Source organism: Phoca vitulina, unplaced genomic scaffold (assembly GCF_004348235.1).
Source record: "Phoca vitulina isolate PV1807 unplaced genomic scaffold, GSC_HSeal_1.0 scaffold32, whole genome shotgun sequence".
Lineage (NCBI taxonomy): Eukaryota > Metazoa > Chordata > Mammalia > Carnivora > Phocidae > Phoca > Phoca vitulina.
This window is the reverse complement of record NW_022589735.1, coordinates 8,784,638-8,810,311: the sequence shown is the minus strand read 5'-3', so window position 1 is coordinate 8,810,311 and position 25,674 is coordinate 8,784,638. Positions and strand designations below refer to the sequence as shown.

Below are 25,674 nucleotides of genomic sequence, written 5' to 3'. Positions count from 1 at the left end.
GGAAACTTTCTAGAAAGGATTCATCATTCCAGATACCCTAAGAACCTTCATGATTCATGGAAGAGGCCAAATTGGAAGAAGTTGAGGCGCTTGGGTGGCTCAGCCAGTTAAACGTCTGAATTTGGCTCAGGTCATGATCTCAGGGTCCTGAGATGCAGTCTCATATCAAGCTCCCTGCTCAGTGGGGAGTCTGCTTGTCCCTCTGCCCCTCCTTCCCCCAGCTCCTGATCTCTCTCTCTCTCTCTCAAATTAAGTAAGTAAAATCGTAAAAAAAAAAAAAAGTTTGGAAGTTGACTCCAGCCTTCATGGATGACGACGAGGGGTTAAAGAGTTCAGTGGAATAAATAACTGCAGATGTGGTGGAAATAGCAAGAGAACTAGAATTAGAACTGGAGCCTGAGATGTGACCAAACTGCTGCAATCTCATAAAATTTTAATGGATAAGGAGTCGCTTCTTAAGGGTGAGCAAAGTGCTTTCTTGTGATAGAATCCGTTCCTGGTGAAGATGCTGTGAAGATTGTTGAAATGACAACAGAAGATTTAGAATATTACTTAGTTGATCAAACAGTGGCAGGGTTTGAGAAAATTGAATCCAATTTTGTTTTTTTGTTTATTTTTTAAGATTTTATTTATTTGACAGAGAGAGACAGCGAGAGAGGGAACACAAGCAGGGGGATTGGGAGAGGGAGAAGCGGCTCCCTGCTGAGCAGGGACCCCGATGCGGGGCTCAATCCCAGGACCCTGGGATCATGACCTGAGCTGAAGGCAGACGCTTAACGACTGAGCCACCCAGGCGCCCCATGACTTTTAAAGATTTTATTTATTTATTTGACAGAGTGAGACAGTGAGAGAGGGAACATAAGCAGGGGGATTGGGAGAGGGAGAAGCAGGCTTCCCACTGAGCAGGGAGCCCGATGTGGGGCTCCATCCCAGGACCCTGGGATCATGACCTGAGCCAAAGGCAGATGCTTAACCTACTGAGCCACCAGGCACCCTTTGAATCCAATTTTGAACGAAGTTCTGCTGTGGGTCAAGTGCTGTCAGTGTTGTATGCCCCAGAGAAATCATTCATGAAATGAAGAGTCCATCGCTTCTCGGCCTTTGGCTAAGATCAAGTGAAATGAAGAGTCCGTAAGTGCAACAAATTTCATTGCTGTCTTATTTTAAGGAATTGCTCAGCAACCCCAACCTTATCAGTCAGCAGCCATCAACATCAAGGCAAGACCCTCTGTCAGCAAAGATTGTTTCCCTGGAAGCTCAGGAGATAGTTAGCATTTTTTTAGAAATAAAGTATTTTTTAAAGTATGTACATTGTTTTTTTATACATGATGCTATTGCATACTTAACAGAGTACAGTATAGTATAAATATAATTTTTATATGCACTGGGACACCAAAAAATTCATCTGACTTAACTTTTGTGACATGCACTTTATTGTAGTGGTCTAGAAGAGAACCTGCAGTATCTCTAAGGTATGCCAGGATAGGCAAAAATCTCTTTACTAAATGATCCTGTGTATCACGAAAAGCAATTCAAGAAGCAATTACTATGATCTGCTGGTGTTCTCAAATAGTTTGCTTTCCAGACTAATGAAAGGACTGATATGCAAAGTTTGAATCAACTCTTGGCATACTTGCAGTATGTATTTGAGAACGGCTTAATCACTTTCTATTCTATTTAAGTAAAACCCATGCTATAAGAAAAGGGCTTTTTAAAATTTAATTACTTATTTTGTATGTCATAATGTGAATAGAAAAAAAATTATTATCAGTATAATAAAGCACCATGAGTACAGCAAGGAAGGAGCTTTAACTTGGAATAAAAGCTGCACCCACTATTATTCACAGAAAGGAGTTGGTGGGCAACAACTGCCACAAGTTTGTTTAAGGCAGAAAGGTCAGAGACACACCAGCAAGACAACTTAGCAGTTCTCTACCTGATTTGTTAGCACTGGTTTGATGAAATCAATGGGAAAGATAATGTGCCTAAAGAAAGCAGACTCGACCCTCTTATATGTAATACAAATGCTTCTCTCATTATAACATTCTTTATAGTGGCACAGTCCTTCCCAAACTCCTCCCCAGACCTACCCCCATTGAAAAAAAAAGTCAGGGTGCCTGGCTGGCTCAGTCAATGGAACATGTGACTCTTGATCTCAGGGTCATGAATTCAAGCCCCACCTTGGGCCCAGAGCTTACTTAAAAAAAAAAAAGTCATAGAAGTACATAAGGCCATTAAAGTATTAAGGGGAAAAAAATAATGATTTTTTAAAATCCTCCTAGAGTGGGAAAGGCTTTTTAAAATATGAAATAAATTAAAAACTTGATACATCAACTACAGAAATATTTTAAACACTATAAAAAAGTTAAAAAATGACAATTGGTGGGGGGGGGGCGCCTGGGTGCCTCAGTTGGTTAAGCCTTCGGCTCAGGTCATGATCTCAGGGTCCTGGGATCGAGCCCCACATTGGGCTCCCTGCTCAGTGTGGAGCCTGCTTCTCCCTCTCCCTCTGGCTCCTGCTGGCTCGCTCTCTCTCTCAAATAAATAAATAAAATCTTTTTAAAAAATGACAATTAGGAAAAAATTATTTTTAAGATTTAAATGGCCAATTTTCCTAATCCCCCCAAACAGGTATTTAAAAATCAGTAATGCAATTTAAAATGTAGAAAAAAAAGTTTTCAGTGTCAAACCTTACTAAAATGGTCTTTATAGAGATTATAATGGAAGGAATCCATAAGCACAAAGAGAATCAAAGAGGAAAGTAAGGCAGCCAAGAAGTATCAAGTTAGGTTTTGGAAAACAGTGCCTACGTGAAGGAAAGCCAAAAGGCAAAACTACTTGCCCTACAGTATCTCAGAAAGGCTACGGTGCATGGCAAGACTAAAAAAGTTTGGTCAGTCTACATAAGAACTCACACCATGAGATTCCCTCCCCAACTCCACATAGCCAGATTCACGTACAACTTAAATATTTTTGCTAGTGTGCACATGCACATTTAAAACAGTAAGTTTTCAATTCGGAAAGTTAAATCTAAGTAATATGATTATAATAAATATTCAGACAGAGTTTAGATGACAAAAGAAATACCAATGTATGGCTTCATATGGTCATCAAAGATTCTGTGACAAATCGACTTTCATCCCTTCCAAATTACCCCAACAGCCCAGGGGAAGCATGGGCTAGACAAAAACCATTCCTTCTAGACCAAAAAATTCATCTGACTTAACTTTTGTGATACTCACTTTTGTGATATTCCTTCTAGACCCAAAACTGTCACTTTCTGGATCAATCACATCCCATACTCCTTTGTTCTTAAGAAATCAGAGAATTAGATTAGAAAATCTTCTCCTGGACTAATATTTTACCCTAAAAGGGTATTTCAAAGCTAAATTTGTGAAATCTTTTAATTTGTATTCAGAAACCAGTCACACCATTATAACAACGTACATATGTTTAGTCCTCCTTGGGGAGAGAAACCAAAAAACCTCCCAAATTATGAACTCTACCTTTATACATTCCAACAAATATATACATATATATATATATATTTTTTTTTTTTTAATAAATCAAATACAGGAGTCAAAAAGACTGTAAACCATGCAACATTGTCTTTTATTATGTATGGGTTTTAAAAATTATTTCCTCAATCTCTCCATACACAGACAAAAGTATACTGTTTAACATACTGGAACTGGGAAATATTGACCATTGCCTAGATAAGGGAAAATTATCCCTAAAACATGCTTAACCAGGAGGCCAATTCATCTGCCGACCTCCAAGAACATGGAGATGAACATGATAGACAGATTGTCCCCCATCTGAACCTTCATTCACCACCATTCGATAACCCTTCTTCAGGCCCAGATCAGCAGCACATTTCTTGCCCACAATCATTAAATGTCCAAGAAGCTGGAAAAGAAAAAAAAAGTTTCTTAAGCACAGGCAATTTACAGATTCTTGTCATTAAATAACATACTACCAAGTTGAAATATTAAAAGACCACCAACTTGAAACATATCCCTCTGGGCAAATATTTGGAAACTCTTAATACTAATACAACACAATTTATAATAAAAAGCCATTAAGATTAGGTATTTACTCATGACTAATTCCAATAAACAAATTAGACATAAATCTGCTCAATTAAAACAATTTTAAAATCATTTTCCAAGTGGGAAATGTTCTTAATAGGACGCCTGGGTGGCTCAGTTGGTTAAGTGTCTGCCTTCGGCTCAGGTCATGATCCTGGAGTTGAGGACTGAGTCCAGCATCGGGCTCCCTGCTTAGCAGGGAGTCTGCTTCTCCCCCTAACCTTCCCCTCTCTCGTGCTCTCTCTCTCTCATACTCTCTCAAATAAATAAATAAAATCTTAAAAAAAAAAGATTTACATGTTCTTAATAAAGCAAGATATATCTTGCTTTCTTAGAAGAGTACATCAATCAGGATAGGTTTGGTTAAGCTGTGGTAACAAACCACCGCACATACTGGTTTACAACAAAGATACACTTCTTGTGCTCACTATAGGCTCATCACAAGTTGACTAGGCTCTAAATTCTTCATCTTTTTCACTTTGAAACCCAGGCTGATGGAGTTGTTTCTGTATGACCATAGTGGCAGAGGGAAGAGAGAACTTGACAAACCAGGTGCTAGTCTCTTATAGTTTCTATGCAAGACATATCACTTCTGCTTGCATTTCCTGGCCAAATCAAGTCACATAACCAGGCCTGCCATCAATAAGGCAGGAAGTATTAAAGCACCCCTGAAGAAGAAGAGCCAGTATTTATAAACTATTATACAATCTACCATGAGGAGCATTAGGAAAATATTTAATTGAGGACTATACATCTGGCAAAACCAAATGATTTTTCTTTCCTTTAACAGCATTAATAGAAAAAATTAATAGAAAAAACATCGGGGTGCCTGGGTGGCTCAGTTGGTTAAGTGACTGCCTTTGGTTCAGGTCATGATCCAGGGTCCTGGGATCGAGCCCCGCATCGGGCTCCCTGCTAAGCGGGGAGTCTGCTTCTCCCTCTGCCTCTGCCCCTCTCCCCTGCTTGTGCTCTCTCCCTCTTTGTCAAATAAATTTAAAAAGAAAGAAAGAAAAAAACATCATCCCCTGTATGATGTACTGTTTCTTTATTGAGAAAAAATGAGTCTCACCAACTATTCCTTGTTAGGAACCATTTTGTTTAAGAATTGGTGATGATGGATGTTAACTTGACTGACTGTGGTGATCATCTCGTAATATACATATATCAAACCACTATGTTGTACACCTAAAACTAACATAATGTTATGTGTCGACTATATCTCAATTTTAAAAAATCAAACTATTTCTACATTGCACTCCCAAAGGATTGTCTGTTTTTTTCCCTCAATAATACCCTCAGGAAAATGAAAATATGACATCACTTTCAGGTCAAAAGTTAGTCTCCCAAATTAAAAAAAAAAAAAAAGGCAAGAAAATGAATTGTGTTGGTAAATTTACTTACACGTTCATCATCATCTTCTGCTACAGAAATCTGAGATATAGGTTTCTTGGGTATCACCAGAAAATGAGTTGGTGCTTGAGGGGAAATGTCATGGAAAGCAAGACACTAGACAAAAGGGGGAAAAAATTAGTTTTAGTATCATCTTATAGGCTAAATTTATTCTTTCACACTAGCCCCATGGGAGGCATGTAGTAGCTGCTAGGAAATCAGAAGTGTACACAATACCTGTGATCCCATGGTTACTTTCATAGAACTTAGTCTAATGGGAAGGCTGACCTTAAACAAATAAAGGTATAAAAGAGTTAAGATCCTACCTACATGTTACAAAGGAAAAGTAAAGAGTGAAATAAATGATTATCACAGAAAAACCCAATTTTGACAGGGGGATCACAGACAAACCACTCTGAGGTAGGGACATTTAAAGTGAAATCCAAAAGTGAAGTAGAAATTAGGCAAGCTAATCCCTGTCTACCTTTTCAGTTTGATCTCATTCAACTCTTCCTGCTCAAATCACAATGTCTTTCATCTCTCTCCACACTCCCAGGCTTTTTTCAAAGGCCCTTCCCTCTACTGCAATGGTCCTCTCTCCCCTCAACCCCAGCTTTTGTCTAACTTAACCTGATATTCATTCCTCAGCTCCCAGCATATATAAAATTTCTGAAAGAAATCAGATTTCTCTCCCCACCTTCCCTAGGTTAGGAGTCCCGATTGTGCAATTTCCTGTTTTCTTCCTTTACCCCAGTGATGAGCTTTGTAATTATGTATTTGTCTGATATTTTGACTAATACCTGTTTCTTCCCACCTTACTCAACTATTTAAGTAATATACCTTTTGTCTTTCGTAGAAATGAAAATAAGTAGCATTTAGGCAAATTACATACCAAAAAAAAAAATGAATATTTTTTTATCTCTTGTTCTCTACTGAAGGTGGAAGCTGCTTATTAATAGAACCTTCCCTGCTCAACGTCTTAGGACTAATTCTATTTAGTACTCCACACAAAATGCTGTATCATTTAGATTGCTTCATGCAGTTATACTGTTGGGTCTTAGGTGGTTCAAAAATCAATTATTTCAATCATCATTTATAAAAAGCAAGTGAAAATATTTAAAAAGAAATATGCAGGGGCGCCTGGGTGGCTCAATCGTTAAGCGTCTGCCTTCGGCTCAGGTCATGATCCCAGGGTTCTGGGATCGAGCCCCACATCGGGCTCCCTGCTCAGCTGGAAGCCTGTTTCTCCCTCTCCCACTCCCCCTGCTTGTGTTCCCCCTCTCGCTGTCTCTCTCTCTGTCAAATAAATAAAATCTTAAAAAAAAAAAAAAAAAGAAATATGCATTTTCTAGAACAAAAGAACTTCCCTACCAGTAACAAAGGTATCTAAATAAAATTCACCTACAGGAATCTAATCTAGGTAACATTTTGAATCTAAGAACGCTACTAAGTGTAAAAAGAATGTTTCCCTTATATTCCATATTTCTTAAAGTTAATTTGACAAAGTTAATTTCTATCTAAATCAGCCAACCTCCTTCCCAGCTTTATCTGAGATCCAAGCCCATAAATACAACTCGCCCAGAAGTATTTTACACAAGATGTCACATCTACTTGGCCCTCCTAAAACAGAATTTCACCTACAATGAAGTCAACAAAAACTACGTGCTTAGTCCCCTGCCATAAAACTGCTTCCTGTAAAATAGGAAAGGAACCTTTGCTACCGGGCGGGGCCAAAGAAAAGCAAATCCCAAAAGCCGACCCACTCCCCGCCAGAGTCCGCGGTCCGAGCGGGATGGGGGTGGGGTGGGGTTGACTAGCAGGTCCTGGCGGAGGCGGACCTTCGGCCCCCAGCGTCCGCACGCCCCCCGCCACCACGAGGCCGCGGGCCCCCGGCCGTCTCATGCAACGTGGCGCGGACTGGCGCCCGGGAAAGCCCAGGCGGGCAGGCTGTGCGCGGGAGATCGCGGAGATTGGGCCCTAGACAGGGCGCGATCGGATTTCTCCCTGTCGGGCAGAGCGCTGGCGAGATTGTGAGATTCCTGACACGGGCGAGGTCCGAGGCAGTCGCGGAGCCGGCGGGCGCCCACACCGAGGAGCCAGCGCGTCCCCCACACGCGCCCAGACCCCACGGTGCTGGCCCGGCGGGTGCCCGGCAGCCTGACCCGCGCCCCGGGCTGATAACGCGTAACCGGAGCGCCGGCACGCGCCGGCAGGCGGCCTCCGAGCTGCCGCGGCCCTGCCCGCTGGCTGGGGGCCCGCGGCAGAGGCCCCGCGGGGCGGCCGAGTCCCTTCCCTTCGCGATGCTGCCCGACCCTTTCCCTTCCGTCCGCGGGAAACCCGCGTGTTCACGGGAGACTGCCCCGCCTCAGCCCTCCAGGGAGGCGACGGCCGGTGTCTACCTGGTCATCCTCAAAAATGATTTTGGCTGGGATTTCCTTGCGAATGATCTTCCCGAAGATCGTGTCGCCACCAGGCCGCGCGGCCTGAGCTTTGGCGATCTCATCTGCCATCTCGGCCTCCCTCCCGCGCGGCCGCCCCAGGGAGAAGCTCGAGAGGAGGGAGGAGCCGGGGCGGCGGGCAGAGGGCGGTGGTGCACGGCCAAGCCTGCGCGGGGACCGCTGCTCGGGCGTCCGGGCTGGTCCTGCGCGTGCGCACTGGCGACCTGCACTGCGGTTGCAGAGAGCGCACGGGAGCTTCCAAGAACCGCCCGACGAGACCCGGCGGAAGGAAGAAGGTTCCTGATTCGAGACTCTAGGGAGCCACACCGAGGTCTTTTTTTTTTTCCCCTTTCTTTCTATCTTTAGTGTGTCTTGGGGAATGGAGTTACTGTATACGCCCTTCTTCACTTGCTTTATGGACACTTGTAGGAAAAATTAGATACTGTAACTGAAAAGATTTGGATAATCCAAGCAATGCTGGTCGTGTTTGCTGTCTGAGACACCCTAACACTTAATTTCTCAGCTGCAGAAGGTCTTGGTTCCAGCAAGTAAGCCCTCCTTGCACCAGTGTTTTTCTCCCTCTAGCAGTGGTTCTCACTGCACGTTAAAATCACTTGGGGAACTTTTGAAAAATCCTCTTGAACCTGGCCAAAATCTAGATCAATTAAATCAGACTCCGAGGTTGGGACCCAGGCATCAGGAGTTTGTAATCCTCCCTCCACTGTGCAACTAAGACTTCTTCCCAGAAGTAATCAGCATAACGTAACATGCCCCCACCTTCAAGGAAGAACACCTTCCTTAACTTGACATACCCCTTCATATCTTTGCTGCTTCTTAAAACTTTTCTTTATTCTGTGTCCACTTTCTCATCTCTTTTTAACCCATTTCCCTCTTGCCAATGTTGTTAAGGACCTCCACTTACAAATTCTATGAACATTTCCATTTCTTATCATACTAGACCTCTTGGCATTATTTCCTAATGTTGATCATTTCCTCTTTTCAGGAGTAGTCTTCACTCTCCTAGTCTTGTCTCCTGTACCCCTCTGGATGCTGTTTCTCCTTCACAGTAAGCCTCCAGTTCCAGACTTCTCAATGGGTTCCATTCTTGGCTATCTTCTCTAGCTAACATTTAATTTCCACACGCCCTTATTAAGAAAAATTAACTATAGCTCCAGGACTACTCTATATGATAATATTTTACCAGTTTGTCTTATCTTGTCCCCTGCCAATAAAAATTATTGATAGTGGCTCCCTTGAATCTCAAAAGTGACTCATTTGCTACTGTTGCTATCAAAGACATTACTAGGACAATTGGCAAAATCTAAATAATGCCTATAAATTAGATAGTAGCTTTGAAAGTTGTGTTAATTTCCTTACATAACCATAGCAAAATTATCAAAATTAGTTGATCTGGGGTGGGGTCTTATAATTTAGGTTTCTAACATGTTTCCAAGTGATGCATTTGCTGCTTGTCCTGGAATCATACTTTGAGGCCCACTGATGTAAGAAACTGTCTTTTTTTTTTTTTTTTTGTAGGAATAAAAAACACTGAAGTATTTAGGAGTATAGGAGTATCATGTCTGCAGCTCACTTTCAAACAGTAAAGAAAAACCAAAAAAAAAAAATGTTCATATATAGAGAGATAGAAAAGGATAAAGTGATTGTGGTCAAATGTTAACATTTGGGGAATCCGAGTGAGGGGTATATGCAAATTCTGTTATTCCTGCAACTTTCCTGTAAGACTGAAATTGTCAAAATAGAAAGTTAAAAAGAAGAGATATATACTGGTTTGGATAATAAGTGTGGTCATCTTTCACTAAGGCTTTATCATCTGCAGAGCAATGATTCTCCAGTATGTCTCTCTGACCTACCCTTCCCCTAATTCCAGATTGGCCAATGGAATGTAATACCGCCTACTCACCACCTCCGTATGGATGTCTGTGAGGCAGTTCAGATTTATTTTTACTCTTTGCACAACAAACAAACAAAAAAACCTCCTCCTGCAGCATTCTACATCCACCATAATACCATTCACCAAATTGCTCAAGTCAAAGGCCATGAAATCATCCTTAACTCTTCTCTCTTATACTTGGCAATACATATCATGAATCCAATCACTTTTCACCTCTTCTACTACACCACCCTAATCCAAGCCACTGTCATATTTTGCCTGGAGTACTTTGAGAGCCTCCTAGCTAGGTTCTGCTTCCATTGTAGTCAATTTGCCATTCAGCACACAAAGTGATTTTTATAAAATATAAATCATGATCTCACTCTCCTGCTGGTAAGGCATTTTATCACAAAATTAATCCAAAATCCTACCTTGGATTATAGGGTTCTTACCTGATCAGGCCCATGGCTGCTTCTCCTGCTTCATTTCCTTCAATTTCAACCTTATTATCCAGCTTCAACTAAACCGGGTATGGTAGGCAGAAGATGCCCATGTCCTAATCTCTGGAGCCTATGAATATGTTTCTTTACATGGTAAAGGGGATTTCCAGATGTCATTAAAGTAAGGATCTTGTGGTGGGTGAGATTCCTGAATCCAGGTAGGCCCAATATAATCACGGGGGCTTTCATAAGTGAAAGAGGGACACAGGAGAGGGAGGAGATATGATGGAAGGAGAGGTGACAGTCAAAGATTGAAGATGCCCTCCTGTTGGTTTTCAAGATGGAAGGGGCCACAAACAGGTAACATTCTGGAAGTCAGAAGTCTGAGTTTCACTGGGCTAAAATCATTGTGTTAACAGGGCTGCATTCCTTCTAGAGGCTCTAGGGGAGAACATTTACCTTACTTTACCTTCTAGAAGCTACCTGCATTTCTTGGCTTGAAGCCCCTTCCTCTGTCTTCAGAACCAGCAGCAGGGCATCTTCAAACCTCTCCCTGACTCCGCTTCCTTCGTCCACTTATAAGGATCCTTGTGATTACAGTGGGCCCACCAGACAATCCAGGAAAATTTTCCCATCTCAAAAGCCTTAATTTAATCACATCTGCAAAGTCCCTTTTGTCATATAAGGTAACATATTCAAAAGTTCCTAGGATTTAAACAGGGACATCTTTTGGAGGCCTTTATTCTGCCTACTTAGAGCTCCATGAACTTATGTGAGGAACAAACTAGAATTCTTGTTTAGTTCTGGTCTCACACTTTGAGATGTTAACAAACCAGGACATATTCCTAGAATAACAAAAATAGTTACCTCATTTATGGAACAGCTGAAGGAACGATACAGAGTTATCTAAGAGAGGCTTCAGTAATGAACTGAGTTTGACCCTATGAGAATTTTATTTTCAAGTATTGGCAGATACGGGGTTTTGGTTAAGTGAATACAGGACCCTAGTTAGTCAGAAATTGTAACAATAAATTACGAATTTTCAGGAAATTGGGATGTGATTCTAAACTGGAAATGAAAATAAGCATGTTTCAGTCATTCTTTAAAAATTTGAAGGCACCATCATGCAATGTCACAAGATCGTCTATTGTTTCCTATATAAAAGACAGTACTTGAGTATATTTGGTTTAATTGCTTGGTTATGTTAAACACTCATCTGCAAATCTAATGAATTATAATTTAAAAAGTTAACTGTTATGTTGCTATTTTGATGACTTGAAATATTCTTTAAAATGACATAAATCACAGAGAAGGAAAAAGGTCTTTAAGATCTTTTGCTTCAAATCGTTCAGTCCTACTAAAAAGTAGTTTTACCTGAAAGGCGGTGACGTAGGGAAGGCAAACAACGATTATGCGATGAGGGAAAGGTTGAGATTTTTCTTGAAGTTTGCAAGGTCCTAAGTTAAAATGTACTTAAATAACATTTCTGACCGTTTGACCAGCAAAACCAGAGTAGGGTAAGGTGAGGATGTGTAGAGGGTAAGACTAGTCAGGCATAGGGATTTGTGTCCCGGACCTCATTTACTAGCCCTATGATTTTTGTTTTGTTTAAGAAACTATTTATTTCAGAGAGAGAGAGAGTGTGCACGGGACCACCTGAGCAGGGGGAGGGGCAAAGGGAAAGGGAGAAAAGAAGCTACTCCCAGCTGAGGGTGGAGCCCAAGGGGGCGGGGGGGCCTCGATCTCACCACCCAGAGATCATGACCTAAGCTGAAATCAAGAGTTGTCAGCTTAACCGACTGAGTCACCAGGCACCCCTCTAGCCTGTGGTCTTGAGCAAGTAACTCTACCTCACCTTTTCCGGGAACTGAGAAAATGTACAAATAGCGCTTTGGGAAGCCAGAATTCCAATTAACGGCAGCTATACTTGTTAGGGCTTGGCTCTTACGCACTTTCACAAGTAGACTGTCGCAACTGGGAAACATTAATATAAAGGTTCTTTATTAGATAACCGCAACCCCCAAACAAGAGGTAATAACATAGAGACGTCGAAGACATCCAATAAATAACCCACCCCCGACACCTGACTGCCTCGGAAGAGACCGGAAGTGACTCTGCCCCTAACTAACATGGCGTCCAGGTAATTTCCGTTCTCCTCTCTCCAGTATTTGGGCTCGGCAGCTTCTCGCGCTCTTACCAGACTGCAGCCGTTTAGCAAACTCGTCTCCAGTGTCTCTGTGGAAGGCGGGGCTACAAGGGGGAATCTGCGCGGTGATTGGTTGCGGCACGTTAGGAACGTGACTTCGGGGAGTTGGATAGTCCACGCCGGGCAGTGATTGGTTGCCGAGAGGCGGGGAGGCTCGATCGCCGGAGAAGTAGCCGCCGCGGTGAGGAGAGCCATGGGTCAGGCGGCCAAGGTGACAGGGCCCGGGGAAGGTTTGGGTTCGTTGCCGACGGGGAGGGAAGACGGGCGGCCCTGCGCAGGTTGTCTGGAATCTCAGTAGGTGTGGGTTCAGGACTCTCCACGGAGCTTGTGAGCGTTGCCGCTGAGGAGCACAGTGACCACCTGCGAAGGGCGGTGGAGGGTTTGCGAGGAGGGAGGGTGGCACCAGAGCTTCCGCACTCGTCTCCTGGGGTACCGAAGTGTTTGTTTCTACGTCATGCAAGTTCTGCCCCCGTTTCATCCCCACACCGAGTGTTTGAGGGACCTTTTTCACGTCGTTGAGAGGTAGACGAGACGCCAAAGGCAGCCCTGCGCTGCAACCATCTACTGAGTGAAAGGTCCGATGAGGTGAAAAGTTAGTCAGATAACCAGATAACCGGAAGGTACACCGAAGTATGGCACCGAGGAAACTGAATCCGGGCGGAATCACTTGCCAAAAATCTACACCCAGGGAGACAGAGCAGAGACCCGTGAGACCTGAGTGCTCGAAATGAGCTTGGGAAGTGATGTCCCCGCCGGCTGCTTCCCTGAGTACCTGGTGTCAGATTCATTTCTTGTCAAACTGATGCACGTTCCTGGCCGGCGCACACTTCTCAGGGACTAGCCATCCCTAAGCTTCAATATCAGCATGCCCAGTTTGGTCCTGTCTCTGTCACTGGCTGCAGTGTAAGCACGGAAAAGGGGGAAAGGCCTGTTACTGTATAGTGAGGAAAAGCAATGTTTATGGTTGGTCAATAATAAGACACCACCAAGCGGTGCCTCCTGTACTACTGACTTTGGTGTTCTCAGTACATTTTAGTATATGTCACAGCACCAGTAGAAACAACTGTAAAGAGTTATTCAGATAATTTGAGTGTCCATAATAGCTATCAGTAATACCTTACAGCCAACATTTAGCCTACACTGTCTAGGCACAGTGGATGCAACGATAAACAGACCACCTTTGCCTTCATAAAGAAATTTAGCAGGGGGGCGCCTGGGTGGCTCAGCTGGTTGGGCGTCAGCTTTCGGCTCGGATCATGATCCCAGAGTCCTGGGATTGAGCCCCGCGTGGGGCTCCCTGCTCAGAGGAGAGCCTGCTTCTCCCTCTTCCTCTGCCTACTTGTGTTCTCTGTCTCTCTGTCAAATAAATAAATAAAATCTTTTAAAAAAAATTTAGCAGGGGGGAGATTTTGAATTGAAAATACAGTGTATTTTGTGAGCTTATAGTTGGGATTTAACCTCTCTAGAGGGATGCAAAAAAAAAAATTGGGGGGACGCCTGGGTCGCTGAGTCAGTTAAGCGTCCTGCTCTTGATCTCAGCTTAGGTCTTGATCTCAGGATCTTGAGCTGGAGCCCTGCAGTTGGGCTCCACACTGGGCATGGAGCCTATAAAAAAAAAAAAAAGTCTCTCATAGAATTAAAAGTTAAGACCTGAAGTTTGATTAGAAATTAGCTAGAAGAAGAGAGGAAAGAGTATTCCAGAAAGAGGAAGTAGTATATGGAAATTCCTTGAAGTGGGAAGTTGCTTGGAAAACTTGAATTCAAAAGAAATTAAGTAAGATTCATTCCAAAAACACTTTTGGGGAGGCCTACCATATATAGACGATACTAACGGTAAGTGTAAAGGATACATAGCCTTTGAAGAAGTATGGGACCACAGCAAGTAAGCATTTGATTTCACATACTATGTAGTAAGTGCCCAGTGCTGTGGATGTACTCAGGAAGAGCCTATAACCCAGAATTGGAAGAGATAGGTAAGTAATAACTATCTAACGTGAAACCTAGTTCAGAAATTTTCCCATACACCCTTAATATTAACCCATTATGTAAGAAAATTGAGACAAAAAGGCTGAGTAACTTGTCCAAGGTTACAATAAGTGGCAATGTCCTGTTCCAACTGATCTGTCTGTAGAGAGTCCGCCTTCTGTATACATTACCTAAATTATCCAATTAGTATAAGTAAATGAGGAAGAGAAGATAATCTGTGACCTAGCTTTCTGCATTTAATAAAAATTGATTAACTCCAAGGTGATATTAGCTCTTACAGTTCCAAGACAGTATTGATGACATTTTCTTATACTGGTTCTATTATTTTAAGTTTTTATTTAAATGCCAGTGAACCTACAGTGTAATATTAGTTTCAGGTGCACACTACAGTGATTCAACACTTCCATACAACAAACGCCTGGTTCTCAGCACAGCAAGTGCCCTCCTTAATCCCCATCACCTATTTAATCCATCCCCCCCTCTGATAACCATCAGTTTGTTCCCTATAGGTAAGAGTCTCTTTCTTGGTTTGCCTCTCCCTTTTTTTTTTCCCCCTTTACTCATTTGTTTTGCTTCTTAAATCCCACATATGAGTGAAATCATATGGTATTTGTCTTTCTCTGACTTACTTTGCTTAGCATAATATATTTTTTAAAGATTTTATTTATTTATTTGACAGAGAGATAGAGAGCACAAGTAGGCAGAGAGGCAGGCAGAGGAAGAGGGAGAAGCAGGCTCTCTGCTGAGCAGGGAGCCGGACGTGGGGCTCGATCCCAGGACTCCGGGATCATGACCTGAGCCGAAGGAAGCCACTTAACCAACTGAGCCACCCAGGCGCCCCAGTATAATATTTTCTAGCTCCATCCACATTATTGCAAATGGCAAGATTTCATTCTTTTTTATGGCTGAGTAATATTCCATTGTATATTTATATGCCACGTCTTTATCCATTCATCAGTCGATGGACACTTGGCTGTTTCCATAATTTTGCTATTGTAAGTAATGCTGCTGTAAACATCAGGGTGCATATAACCCTTTGAATTAATATTTTTGTGTTCTGTGGAACCTAGTATTGCAATTGCTGGATCATAAGGTAGTTCTGTTTTTAACTTTTTGAGGAACCTCCACACTGTTTTCCAGAGTGGCTGCACCACTTTGCATTCCCACCAGCAGTGCAAGAGGGTTCCTCTTCCTCCACATCCTCACCAGTATCTGTTATTTCTTGTTTTTTGAGTTTAGCCATTCTGACAGGTGTGAGGTGGTATCTCTTGTAGTTTTGATTTGCATTTCTCTGATGATGAGTGATGTTGAGCATCTTTTCATGTGTCTGTTGGCCATCTATATGTCTTCTTTGGAAAGATGTCTATTCATTTCTTCTACCCCTTTTTTAACTGGATTATTCATTTTTTGGGTGTTGGGTTTTATAAGTTCTTTGTATATTTTGGGTACTAACCCTTTATCAGATATGTCATTTGCAAATATCTTCTCCCATTCCATAGGCTGCCTTTTAGTTTTATTGGTTATGTCCTTCGCTGTGCAAAAAGCTTTTTATTGTGATGTACTCCCAGTTGTTTATTTTTGCTTTTGTTTCCCTTGCCTCAGGAAACATATCTAGAAAGAAGTTGCTACAGCTGATGTCAAAGAGGTTACTGCCTGTGTTCTCCTCTAGGAGTTGCATGGTTTCATGGTTTCATGTTAATCCATTTTAAATTTATTTTTGTGTATACTAGTTCTTAAATTAGGGAGGCTGGCTGTTGTAGTAATGAAATTGCTTTTTTCCCTAAAAAACAAGTAAAATGATTAGATTTTTTTTTTTTAATTTTATTTATTTGACAGAGACACAGCGAGAGGGGAACACAAGCAGGGGGAGTGGGGGAGGGAGAAGCAGGCTTCCCGCTGAGCAGGGAGCCCGACATGGGACTCGATCCCAGGACCCTGGGATCATGACCTGAGCCAAAGCCAGATGCTTAATGACTGAGCCACCCAGGTGCCCCTAAAATGATTAGATTTACTTAACTTTCCACTTTGCTCTTAATCCCATGCAACTTATCTTCTACCACTCTTGTAATATTAAACTGCCTGGGTTTCTATGATATTCTATTACCTTTAAAGTCTGTATTTCTTTTTTTTTAAGATTTTATTTGTTTATCTGAGAGACAGAATGGGAGACAGAGAGGATGAGAGGGGAAGTGTCAGAGGGAGAAGCAGACCCCCCGCTGAGCAGGGAGCCCGATGTGGGACTCGATCCTGGGACTCCAGAATCATGACCTGAGCCGAAGGCAGTTGCTTAACCAACTGAGCCACCCAGGCGCCCTAAAGTCTGTATTTCTACATACAATCTTTTCATGGCAGTCTCAGCTTTTACTGTCAAACACCTCAAAATTCTTTCAGTCTCTACACATCTCAGTTCCAAAGCCACTTCCATTTTTTAGGTACTCATTATAGCAGTACCCCACTTCCCAATACTAACATCTGTATTAGTTTCCTATGGCTATTCTAACAAAGTACCACAAACTAGGTGGCTTAAAGCAACAGAAAAGTATTGTCTCCACAGTCCTGGAGGCCAGAAGTCTGAAATGAAGGTGCCAGCAGAGCCATGCTTCCTCTGAAACTGGGTAGAATCTTTACTTCTTCCTAGCTTCTGATGGTGGCTATCAATCCCTGATGTTCATTGGCTTGTTGGCTTGCTGGCTCACTCTTGCATCACTCTAATCTCTGCCTCTGTCTTTACATGGCAGTCTGTGTGTGTGTCTGTGTTCACATGGCGTTTGCTGCTTCTTTTAAGGATACCAGTCATATTGTATTAGAGCCCACTTTAATGACCTCATCTTAACTTAATTCATCTGCAAAGACCCTATTTCCAAATAAAGTCACATTTTACAGGTACTAGGAATTAGGACTTCAGTATGTCCTTTGGGGGAACACAATTTAAGCTATAATAGTATGGATATACCACATTTATTTACCTGTTCATGAATTGATAGAAATTTGAGTTGTTTCTACTTTTTGACTGTTGTGAATAATGCTGCTATGATTGTTCAAGTCCAAGTTTTTGTGTAAACATATGTTTTCATTTCTCTTGGGTATATAAGTATCGAATTGCTAGGTCAGGTGATAACATTATGTTTAACTTTTTGAGCAACTGCCAAACTGTTTTCCAAACAGCTGCAACATTTTACATTCCCGGCAACAATGTATAAGAGTTCCAATTTTCCCACATTCTTGCCAATACTCATTACTGATTTTCTTTTTCATTACAGCCATTCTGCTGGGCTTAAGTGTACTTCACTGAGAATTAGATTTGTATTTCCCAGATGCCAGATCATATTGAGCGTCTTTTCATGGCCTTGATGACCATTTGTCTATCTTTACAGAAATGTCTATTGAAATCCTTTGTCTATGTTTTTATTGTTGAGCTGTAAAAGTTCTTTAAATGTTCCAGATAATAGCCCCTTACCGGATATATGGTTTGCAGATACTTTCTTCTTGTCAGGGCTTGTCTAATCTCTTTTTTGATAATGTCCTTTCCCTTTCTCTTTCTAAAATACTTTTTTTAGTTTTAATAAAGTTGATAAATGTGTAAGGTTTAAGAAATCAAAGTGTTACACAGAAACCAATAGGTGTATACTTCCTTCTACATACTCTCAATTCCTGCTCCCCAGAGATAAGTGCTTTTAATCATTTTAGCTATTCTCACATTTACCTCCATGTTTCTAAAGAACATACTTAAACTGCTATTCATTGTGGTTTGTGTTTTTTTTTTCTTTTGGGAGATACTGTTTACTGACTTTTAACAATAGAATTTGATGACTGAGCTCCCCTCTTAAACCTTAGTCCTGGGGCACCTGGGTGGCTCAGTCATTAAGCGTCTGCCTTCGGCTCAGGTCATGATCCCAGGGTCCTGGGATCGAGCCCCACATTGGGCTCCCTGCTCCACGGGGAAGCCTGCTTCTCCCTCTCCTACTCCCCCTGCTTGTGTTTGCTCTCTCGCTCTGTCTCTCTCTGTCAAATAAATAAACAAAATCTTTAAAAAAAAAAAAAAAAACCCTTAGTCCTCTCATTTACAAATTTTGGTGAATTAGTTTTCATTTTTTTAAGTACTCTGATTGTATAAAATTGTCCACAGCTGAGTCCTCTTACATTGCCTTTCTTTTCTAATTCTGTTTCTCTTGAAAATAATAACCTTGTTTTTATTATCATTGGTTAGTTTCCTACTTATCTGTTCCCAAAATCAGTATCAGTTTGATTTTTTCCTGGGAACATCTTTTCTGGAGCAGTTCAACCTTTTGCTGTAGTCTGGACTTTGCTTTGTAGGCTGGCTGCACAAATGCTGACCTGTATTTGTCCTTCACCATCTTCTCTGTGTTGGATCACCTGCCTCACTGGTTCCCATGTTTTCCTTTTGTAGTTCATCCCCTTGTTGTGGAGTACATTCTTCTATAGCTTTACAAGAAAGGATGTGTGTGGCAGATAAGAGACTTCGTATTTTCAGAAATGTCTCTTTGCCTTTGCAGTTAAATGGTAATTTGGCTATGTATGGTATTCTAAGCTGGACATCTTTTTTTTTTTTTGGTGGGCAGCAACGCATAGTTTATTGAATGATAGTAGTGATAGTACAAAGCTCCCAAAGAGGGAGGGGGCCCAAGAGGGTTGCCCTGGGCATTTTTTTTTTTTTTTAACTTGAAGATCTTATACCATTTTCTTCTCACAGTGATGCTATTTAGAAGTCAGGTGTCATTCTGATTTTCTATCCTTTCTATGTGAACTGTTTTTTATTTTCGAGGTGTTTCTTTTTATTAGCATCGTACTGAACCTATATCATGATGTACTATGGTATGGGTTTTGTGTTGGGCACTTGGAGCTTTTTCAATCAAGTAACTGATGCACCTTACTTGGTAACATTTTCTTAATTTTTCCCTTTTTAATTTCTTTTGTCTGTTTTCTCTGTCCTTTTTTTTTTTAAGATTTGTTTATTTATTTGAGAGAGAGAGAATCTTAAGCAGACTCCACACTGAGTGCAGAGCCCGACGCAGGGTTCCATCCCAGGACCCTGAGATCATGACCTAAGCCAAAATCAATACTCGGACACTTAACCAACTAACCCACCCAGGCGCCCCTCTGTTCTTTCTTGTTGGAAATCCAGTTAATGTAATTGTTGGTCCATCTGGACTACTCCCTTAATTTTGTTTTCTTGCCTCCATTTCTGAGTTTTTATTCTACTTCTCGGCTGTTTTTCTACCCTTAATATTTGCTATCCTTCATTTGATATCTGAGAGCTTTGGGGCGTTTTCTGAATGTTCCTTTTTCAATTTACTATGGCTTCTTTTTGTTGTTATTCCATCTCTGCAGTCACTTACTTCTCTGAGGAAGTTCATTTTGGTTGTTTGGTTTTTGTTTGTTATGTTTTATGTTTTTTGCTTCGTGTTTCCTGTTTCTCTTTTGGTGTCTGCCTTTGATGTTATAGGTTTTCTAATATATGTAAATACCTAAAACAATGCCTAGCTCAGGGTATACTTAGTAAATAAATATTAGATATTTTATCTAGTGAATGGATTGGAGGGAAGGAGGGAATAGTGGCAGAGTGACAAATCTGTGTTAAGTAGTCTATGCAAGAGATGGGAGGGTCTGAACTTAAATAATTTTCAGGAATGGAGAATATCGAAAACATTAGAGAGACATTCCTAAAATTTCCACATGAAGAGTAATAGAGATTTAAAGAATTGTGTAGAGATTTCCAGCTTGAGAAACTCAGTGTCTTCTATTCTCTAAAATTGAAAAGACAGGAGAAAAAACAATATCGGGGGAACAATATTGAGTACATTTTTAAACTTGAGAAGTGTGAGGTAGGCTTGGCTTAACACTAAAGCCTCTACACAATCTGTCTTCTACCAAAATGTCAGGCTCTTCTATTTTTTTAACATAGTGTTAGAATATTCATAAGTCTCAGCATTCCACTTCTCTTTGGGAAATCACAATTACACTTTCCTAAATTATCTGAAACATCTTCCTTCTGGGCTCTCTTAAGATGTAATAAGTTCATGAGTTTGTGTATATGTGTGTAAAACTTTTAGAGCAGATGAAGGCCTCCATATGTTAAGAAAAGTGAGAACAAATACATACCAGACTGACAAAGTTACTTTAGCAGACTGGTTTTGGCAGGGGGATTATTAACTTTTTAACCATCCTTGTTTTTTTTTTCCAAAGAACTTGGTATTATTTTTGTAAATCTAATTTTTTTTAATTTAAAGATAAATAACAAAGGGAAAATTGTTTTGGCAAACCCTGGTTTTACTGGCTATTTTGAAAAATAGTCCAAGTAACTAAAGAGAAAAGAAATACCTTGTAATCCTTGTAATTGTATAAAATGTAAAATTTTTTTCTTTTGAGGTCTGAATTCTAATTTTTTTTTATAGGTTTTACAGCTCTTTAAAACATTACACAGGACCAGACAACGGGTTTTTAAAAATGATACCAGAGCATTAGAAGGTAGGTTTATTTTTCGTCATGTTGGAGTAAGTTCTTCACATGGCTTCTAATATATCCAAGAGAATTTGCATGGTCAAGACCCATCTTAGAGAGTGATCTTCATATCTCTCCCCTAATTTTGTTATGTTTTATGAAGATTAGTTTACATTACACTACTTTGAGGAGTATCTACTTAAAATTTTTAAAGATCTAGTTTTTATAAAGAATCAGAAAAGATCAGAATTTTAGCATGCTCCATTGCTTGTCAAGCCATTAAACTTATTTCTCTCTATTATATAATCACATTTTCACACTCTCTAGGACCAGATACTTCCATATTATTAATTCCTTGTGTCATTCCAGAAATGAGAGCAGCTGTGAAAAAGAATCTATCCCAAATGTTTACAAATTTAGTATTTCACTGTTTTAAGTGGCTTTTATCATATCTAAAAGTCGGAGTTCTAAAGCTTAGGTTATGTGTTGGTCATGTGTAGTATCTATCTTCATATATTTCGTTTTCTTTTTTTTTTTTTTAAGATTTTATTTATTTGAGAGAGAGAGAGCACAAGCTAGGAGGAGAGGCAGAGTGGGAGGGAGAAACAGGCTCCCTGCTGAGCAGGGAGCTCAATGCGGGGTTCGATCCAGGAACCTTGTGATCATGACTTGAGCTGAAGGTAGACGCTTAACCAACCGAGCCACCCAGGCGCCCCATCTATCTTCATATATTTCTAAAACTCTTTAAGAGGGCACCTAGGTAGTATCCTCACTGTCCCTAGGAATTCAAGTTTTTGTAATTCACCAAGAACAATTTCTTGAATATGAAAGTATATGCTTCATATTGTATATGTTTTACCAAATTCATTTAGTTCTTCATATATCCCTGTGGGGTAGTTACTATTATAATTTGTTTTTTTCCAATGAGAAAACTGACAAAATGTTAAAGGATTTGTCCCACATCATACTAGTGAGAGGTAGAGCTAGGATTTAGCCTAAGCAGTTTGGCTCCAAATCCCAAATTTTCAGCACCTAATATTGAAATATATAAAGCATAGAAGGAGGGTTTTCTGGCTATTCTCTATCAACAGCACTTCAAGTGTTATTAAGTGACATAAGAACAGCTAACATTGCATAATTACTAAGCACTTTACATGGGTTGTTCCATTAAATGCTCACAGCAACAATAAGGCACTTGTCAGATTAGACTAAATTATGCTATAATGATGCCAAAGTATCAGTGGTTTACATGAACAAAGGTTTATTTATCACTCACTTTACATGCCAGCCAAACCACTTTTATATATATTTTGGTGCTATGTCTTTATTTTATTTGTGTGTGTGTGTGTGTGTGTGTGTGTGGTTTAACATGTTTGTATGTATTGAGTTTTGCCATCTTAAAGCATTTTAATTTTTTAGATTCATGGAAAGAAATTATTAAATGGGATTCATTAGAATCTGATAGCTAGAGATATATAAATGAAATTGGAAGTAAAAAGCAGGAAACGAAAGTATTTGTATATTAGAGTATATTAAGTTTAATTAAAAATTTGCCAGCCTGTCAAAAGCTTTCTAGGACAGTTTTTTTTTTAAAAAGTCTTATTTTTATAATTAGTTTCACATGGGGCAAAACTGTTTCGACTACTAGAGAAGTAGTTATAATGAATAAGGTATAAATTCTTGGGACAGGAATTATAAATTAGAAGAGAAATAATTATATTTTTTTTTCTTTCTCTAGCAGCCAGAATAAAGATAAATGAAGAATTCAAAAGTAATAAAAGTGAAACTTCTCCCAAGAAAATAGAAGAGGTATAGTAATTGAGTCTTTCAATTATGATAAAGCCCTTATAAATTTTCTTAGAAAATGATGAAAATAAAGGGGTTATATGAAATAAAGATTATTACTTGGTAGTTATATCACAACTATAGATAACCTTCACTTGTTTGGTATGGCTCACCTCTTTAGGGTCATCTGCTACACCCTTAAGACAGCAAGTTGCCAGTGTACAAAACATGGATGTAGCTATGGTCAAATCAAGAGCAGCTCAACCAACCCAGAAACCCACAGAAATTCTATCTTTACTTAAGGCAAGTGACTAAAACTAAGGAGCATGCGTATTAGAACTACAGAAGGAATTTCTGTTCATTTAGCTCAGCTAGACAGACTTTTTTTTAATTCCTAACTAGGCAGTGAGAGTTAATCAGCCACAATTCATGAACTATTCTTGCTTTGCCTTTTGGTCACTTGCTCTAGTTGAAGACAGTCAGTCTACTGACACTGATTGGTGAGCTTCTTAATACGCCCAGTACATGTTCATTTAAAAAAATGCACAATGATTCCTTTTTTTGTATAAAATCATACTGCATATACATACATATTGTCTCTATTTTGAGCTTCCTAAGTGTTTCTGTACACTTTACTTATACTTTGTATAAATGTAGGGAAAGGACCCTTAGGAGGAAAACAAAAAATGGAAAATTATTTGTAGGGGCAATCATAATTCCAAGAATTGGTTTGATAAAGAGGAAGGTACAAATTAGAGAGAATCTTCCATGTTTAATAAAATTTCTACATGTTAAATTTTTTTAGAAAAAAATGCATTTCTTTTTGGTAGAGAAAAATGCTGTTTTTAGAATAGTAAATATCTGTAATAATCAAGTTAATGAGTCAAAATGAGATAGCCTAAGTGTTTCTATCCCTCCCGTATAAAGTAGAAAGGGAAAGATTTCATTTAACCATCTGATAGGGCAAACAGAGACTGTGTAATTTTTATTCATGGCAGAAGTTAAGATGACATCATAATCAAGTCATAACTTGAAGTTAAAAGATGTATACAAAAGTTTGTATTTGCTATTCAGTAGGCTGATTAATAACAATATGGTAATTATTTTTAAATTTTGAAATCATGATAAAAAATTTTTAAATTGACATGTCTTTATATCAACTGTAAATTCCTTTTACTTGTAAAGCACTAATTTAACATAAAGCAGTCTAGAAATGACTTATTTGTTATATACAAATGTGTATTTTATATAATTCTGCATAGATTAAATATTTAGTAGTTTTTAGTAAATTACATTGTTATTGTTATGTATTGGAAGGTTCATGAAGTCTTGGCACCACAAAGAATCTTAGGTATCTTTTATACCAGCAGTTCTTAAACTGGTCACAAGACCCTTTTACCTTCTTAAAAGTTGAGGACCCCAAAAAGTACATTTCATGTGGTATGCCTTTCAATATTTATCTTAGTAGAAATTAAAACTGAAAGATTTTTGAAATACGTATTTTTTGTCTAAAAATAATAAGCTCATTATGTGGTAACAAATATACTGTTTATGGAAAATAACTATATTTTCAAAACATCTAGTGAGAAGAGTGGACACTGGTTTACCATTTTGCAAATCTCTTTAAAGTCTGGCTTAACTCTCTCTCTGTCTCTCTGTCTCTGTCTCTCTCTCTCTCAAATAATAATAATTCAATAATAAATAAAATCTTTAAAAACAAACAAACAAACAAACATCTGCCTTTGGCTCGGGTCATGATCCTGGAATCCTGGGATCGAGCCCCGCATCGGGCTCCCTGCTGCTCAGTGGGGAGTGTGCTTCTCCCTCTACCACTCCCCCTGCTCATGTTTTCTCTCTCTTTTCTCTCTCTCTCTCACTCTCTCTCTCAAATAATAATAAATAAAGTCTTTAAAGTCTGGCTTAACAGAAGGCAGCTCAATTCTCATATCTGCTTCCTCATTCAATCTGGTGCAATGTTTTTTAGGTTGAAATATATGAAGAAAATTCAGCCTCACATAGATAAAGTTGGAAAAGAGTTAGGAGTATAAATAGACTTTTCAAATAAATTGTGAATATTCTTTGATACTACACCTCAACAAATAGTAAACTTCCTTAAAGGTTAGTTGCATTGTGGAACTCTGTTACCTGTTAGACCAATGGGTGGAGAGAGGTAGATAGGTAGGTAAGCAGATACATTTTTTTTTTTGCTCCAGGATTCATACAGACCACCTCCTGCTCATCCTTTCTGATTTCCCCTTATCCCTTATTCCTCAACAAGCCTTGTTTCCTGCCTTAGACCTATGAGTAGACTCAGTTTATGTACCTCCAGTGGATGAGGAGGCCCATTTTTATTCTTTCTGTCTCCTGCTAAGTCCCTTCTCAGATCTGTTGGGAGTTGAGGCTTTGCTCTTCCACACCTTCTCCATGTTAGTTAATGGCAGCTCCCACCTTTTAATGCTCAGACCAAAAAACTTGATGTTCTCTTTCTGGATTGCCATCTTTCTCTCACACTTATATCCAACCTGTCAGCCAATTTTCTGGACTTCAAAATATATCCAGAATTCGACCACTTCTCATCCTCCCCATCATTATCTCCTAGTTCAAGCCACTATCCTCTTTCACTGGATTGTTACAACAGGCTCCTAGTGGGTCTCCCTGCTTCCTCCCTAACTCCCTGGAGCCTATTCTCAGTACTTTTAAAGGCAGATTGAGCCTTTTAAATAAAAAGGCATATCCCATCACTCCTGTACTCACAACCCCCATAGCTTCTCATCCCAAAGTAAAATCTAAGGTGCTTACCATGACCTACAAGACCATATCATCCAGGGGCACCTGGATGGCTCAGTCGTTAAGCGTCTGCCTTCGGCTCAGGTCATGATCCCAGGGTCCTGGGATGGAGCCCCGCATCGGGCTCCCTGCTCGGCCGGGAGCCTGCTTCTCCCTCTCCCACTCCACCTGCTTGTGTTCCCTCTCTAGCTGTCTCTCTCTG

The 25,674-nt window shown here is 40.1% G+C and overlaps 2 protein-coding genes across 3 annotated transcripts in view; one reads left to right on the top strand and one right to left on the bottom strand.

Moving 5' to 3' along the window:
• Window positions 1–3,586: 3,586 nt before the first annotated feature.
• Window positions 3,587–8,190, bottom strand: HINT1 (histidine triad nucleotide binding protein 1). The gene is made up of 3 exons (XM_032425236.1): window positions 7,880–8,190; window positions 5,493–5,597; window positions 3,587–3,909 (listed from the first exon to the last, which is right to left on the bottom strand). Exons 1-3 carry the CDS (start codon window positions 7,988–7,990, stop codon window positions 3,745–3,747), a joined length of 381 nt encoding a protein of 126 aa, XP_032281127.1. The 5' UTR covers window positions 7,991–8,190; the 3' UTR covers window positions 3,587–3,744.
• LYRM7 (LYR motif containing 7) overlaps window positions 8,164–25,674 on the top strand; it is a 38,245-nt gene continuing 20,734 nt past the window's right edge. For both annotated transcript variants that reach the window (XR_004301920.1, XM_032425237.1), the window contains exons 1-4: window positions 8,164–8,249; window positions 12,415–12,666; window positions 20,855–20,927; window positions 22,639–22,709. Coding sequence is in view for 1 of the 2 variants with exons in the window: in XM_032425237.1 (XP_032281128.1) it covers window positions 12,649–12,666; window positions 20,855–20,927; window positions 22,639–22,709 (162 nt within the window). In the remaining variant the exon portion in view is untranslated. The remainder of the gene's footprint in view (window positions 8,250–12,414; window positions 12,667–20,854; window positions 20,928–22,638; window positions 22,710–25,674) is intronic.